The 3,747-nt window shown below is 50.2% G+C and overlaps 1 protein-coding gene across 1 annotated transcript; it reads right to left on the reverse strand.

Annotated features, from left to right (window-relative positions):
• Positions 1-266: 266 nt before the first annotated feature.
• Positions 267-2,189, reverse strand: LOC121166238 (methyl-CpG-binding domain protein 3-like 2). The gene is made up of 2 exons (XM_040995343.1): positions 2,139-2,189; positions 267-818 (listed from the first exon to the last, which is right to left on the reverse strand). The coding sequence occupies exons 1-2, from the start codon at positions 2,187-2,189 to the stop codon at positions 267-269; spliced, it is 603 nt and encodes a 200-aa protein (XP_040851277.1).
• Between the last annotated feature and the right edge of the window lie 1,558 nt (positions 2,190-3,747).

Consider the following 3,747-nt stretch of genomic DNA (forward strand, 5'->3'; position numbering starts at 1 on the left):
GTCACATATGACAAGAGAGAAGGGTGGGAGGAATTTACATATCAAGCACAAGAGGGAGTAGACTTGAGATTATGGGAGTTCCCATAAGCCTGTCTCTATTGCGTCACAAAGGCAGAAGATGATCCCAGACACCACAGGGAATCATGCATGCAACATGGAAAGTTCCACAACACCAGGCTCTTCCTTCTCCTCCTTCTACTTTTCTCCTCCTCCTCCTTCTTCTTTTTCTTCTCTTTCTCCTCCTTCTCCTCTGGCTACCCATGTGGTCATCCTGCAGCACACTCTTCTTCTCTCATGATCTTGTCTGCCTGCAAGGCCTGGGCCAGCCTCCTCCTTGCCTTCTTCACCTTCCAGGCCTGCCGCTGGATGTCTCCAGCAGTCACCTGCCCACTGGAGGGCTGCTGGGACAGACCCATATCCACCAGGGGAACAAACGTGCACCAATCTGTGGCTGGGCTAGAGGTGCACTTAGGCCTGCTCTTCTGATGCCCAGCCCCAGCGGACACTGCTGATGTGCCTGGGATTCTGCGTGTAGGCGTTTGGCTGGCGTTGGCAAAGTCCAAGGGGCTCAGTAGTTGTCCCTCGCTGCTGCAGGCCTGGAGTCCCTGCAGCCTCTGGAGTGCACACCGCTGCTGTGGCTTCTGCAGGGTAGCCTCTTCCGGCGACCTTCGGACCTTGTTGTGTGGGTGGGCAGTGACACGGGTGACTGGCCTCTGGAATATGCAACTTGTGAGCCTTCTGGAGAGCACACAGTCAACAGCACGCACCCGCGGCTTCCTCCGCAGCATGTTGGGGATCATACTTCTTCGCAGCCTCCCCTGAAAGAGCAAGAAGAAAGGGGCAATGGGAGCAGAGTGGCAAGCCAGGGCTGCTTGCTGTAGGAAGGTGTGCAGTGACAGCTGGTCCCCTTGCACGGTGGAGGGAACTTTGGGATGTTCCTCACTGTCACAATTAAGGTTTGGGCCTCAGGACTCTAGCATGTCAGGAAGTTTGTGGAGACTAGAATGGAAACATGCATGCAGTTTTGAGGATAGGTACATGTTTATTTGAAATTCACCTTGACAGACAAAACAAAGGGAGAGAGCGAGAGATGCTCAGTCTCGCTCCCCCTACACCTGTCACCCCGCTAGGCCTGGGTCAGGACAACCTCAGGAGCCACATCATCTGTCCTGGTCTCTTGGGAAGGTGGCACATAACCATACACTGGAGCCATGGTGCCTGCCACCTGCGTGCCTAGGCAGGAGGATGCACTGGATGGGGTGGAGGTGATTCCTTCCCAGGCAATCCAACACTGACTGAGCTGTCCCAAACCAGGAGCCATTCAGGACACCTGGGACCTCACTTTGAGACCAACTGATCTTCCTGCTCCCCAATGGAGATTCTGGGAGACAGCAAGAAAACAGGGAGAGAGAACCAGGACCCTAGTGAGGATCTAGCATGCACATGAGAGCTATGAAGTCATCTGGATAAAAACAAACAAACATAACAACAACAACCACAAGCCTAGGATATCTGCCAAGAAATTTATCCACAGAAGAGAATAACTGTTGCAGTAAAGAATCAAATAGCATTCCACTTCCTGTGTTATCAGCTCTAACAACAGTAATTAAAAAATAAATTAAAAAAAAAATAACAGGGGGGAAGGGCAGATGCCTGACTCAGGGTTCAATCAATTAGTTGCTTGTGACAACTGAATCCCATAGGGGTTGTGGTCTGAGCCCTAGTTACTCATAATCAGATGCAGCGCACTTCCGTGACACCTGGGTAATTAGCAAAGGATGGTTCCAGTGCTTGAATCCAGCAACCCCATGGACAGCAGTACAAAATTCGAGGCTCCTCACCTCACCCTGGCCCAGCCCACAACATTTGCACCATTTCGAGTGAAGCATCAGATGGAGGATGCTCTCTACCAGCATGCAACTCAACTCTACCTTTCAAATAAACAAATCAATGTGCAAGCAAGCTTGCCTCGGTCATCACACAAGTTCCACAGACAGAAGTGCACACTGCACTGACCCTCACTCATTTAGCACCAGGGAGGGAAACTCCACGAAGTACCACTGTCTCAGGAGCAACTTTGGCTCAGGGGAAAAGGACACGCATGATGCTTTTGCTGTGCCTGTCGGCTCTCTACTTACCAGAGTAGGCTGAGTTGGAAAAGAGTCGGGCCTGCTTCCTTCCATGGCCATAGCGTTGGCTTTGTTCGCTCAGTGTGGACACGCTGACGGCTGGTGGCACCCTGGCAAGTGTGTGGATGTCTGCTGCTGGCTCCTCCTTTATACAGGAAGACATGGAGTAATCCCATCCCAGGACATCTCCCAGGTCACCGCCCTCAGGGGACAATCTCATCAGTGAACAATCCCAACATGATGGGATTTTTTAGACTTATGCATTTCTATTGGAAATTCTGAAGAGCAGGTGAGTCAGAGAGGTAAATCTCCTGCCTGCTGACTCACTCTCCACCTGGCTTCAGCTGCTGGAATGTCGCTGTCCTGCACTGATGCACTTGGTCCATGGAGCCTATAATAACACGCGTGGCATGAATGTTAACCAATCAGTTGTAGTGCTGTGCTCACTAACCTTCTAGGGTCACAATGTCCTTCTACACTGGAGCTTAGCCAACCAGAAACCAGGAGCCAAGAGGTTGTTCAGGGTCTCCCACATAGGAAGAGTCCCAAAGCTTTGGTCTTCCTAAACTGTTTTCCCAGGCCAAAGCATGGAGCTGGATGGGAAGCGGGTCCAGCGGGATACAAACCAGCACCATTTGGGATGTGGGTGTATGCAAGATAAGGACTTTTTGCCACTAGGATACTGTGCTAGGCCCAAGGGGAAATATTTAAGAAAATAGATAAATAGATGATAGATAGATGGATACAAATATATATGTGTATGTATATGTGAATATATATGTGTGTACATATGTGTATATATGTATATGTGTGTATATTTGCATATATATGTATAATATGTGCACTGATTTTTCACATGATGCTCTGCTTCCCCATACCCAGAGGGACACTGTGTTGGCCCTGGTCATTGATCTGTCATCAGCTTGGGATGCAAGGCCTTCTGGGGTGGTTCTGTCCTTGGCCTTCCTGGGGTGACTGACCAACTCAATACACATGCCCACCCCTCAGTCCTGGAAAAGAAATCCAGAGAGAAGACTCCATGCTGTAGGGACGAGGGCCCCACAGTCACTGGAAGGGAGGTTTTACCCACCACAACACTGGGTGGGCCCACAAAATGAGAATGAAATAATGAAAATGGGAGAATCAAATAACTGATGTTGGTCCAGCTGGGTTGAGGTCTCAAACACCCATGAGCTTGGTAACTGTGACCATGATGTGGCTGGGTCCTGGTTGTTGACTGACAGCTATAAGGACTGCACATGTAACTGTTCTAGAATCCCCAGCATGGATTGAACTTGATGCTCAAAGGAAGAGAACTGCATCTTGTAGTTCCCAGAAAGAACCACAGGCACCAGACCCAAGTAGAAGGGCACCAGGCTTTCACCAGCTGCTGGGTCCTGGAGGAGTAGGGACCACCAGTCACGGCCAGCCAGGAGGGCACCTTCTCAGCAGAGTGTAATTTGCTTTGCTTTGCTTTTATATTGCGAACTTTTTTGAGACAGGGAGAGATCTTCCAATGGTTGGTTCGCGTCCCCAATGCTCACAAAAACTGGGCTGGACCAGACTGAAGTCAACAGCTGCTAGGAACTCCTTTTGAGCTTTGCTGTGTGAGTGCTGG

The sequence above is a fragment of the Ochotona curzoniae genome, unplaced genomic scaffold (genome assembly GCF_017591425.1).
Source record: "Ochotona curzoniae isolate NIBS_2020 unplaced genomic scaffold, NIBS_Ocur_1.0 contig_973, whole genome shotgun sequence".
In the NCBI taxonomy this organism is placed as follows: Eukaryota; Metazoa; Chordata; class Mammalia; order Lagomorpha; family Ochotonidae; genus Ochotona; species Ochotona curzoniae.

Coding starts and splice junctions, on each gene's coding strand:
- LOC121166238 (XM_040995343.1), bottom strand. CDS start 2,189: ATGGCCATGGAAGGAAGCAGGCCCGACTCTTTTCCAACTCAGCCTACT. Junction 819..2,138: donor TTCCAACTCAGCCTACTCTG/GTAAGTAGAGAG, acceptor TTGCTCTTTCAG/GGGAGGCTGCGAAGAAGTAT.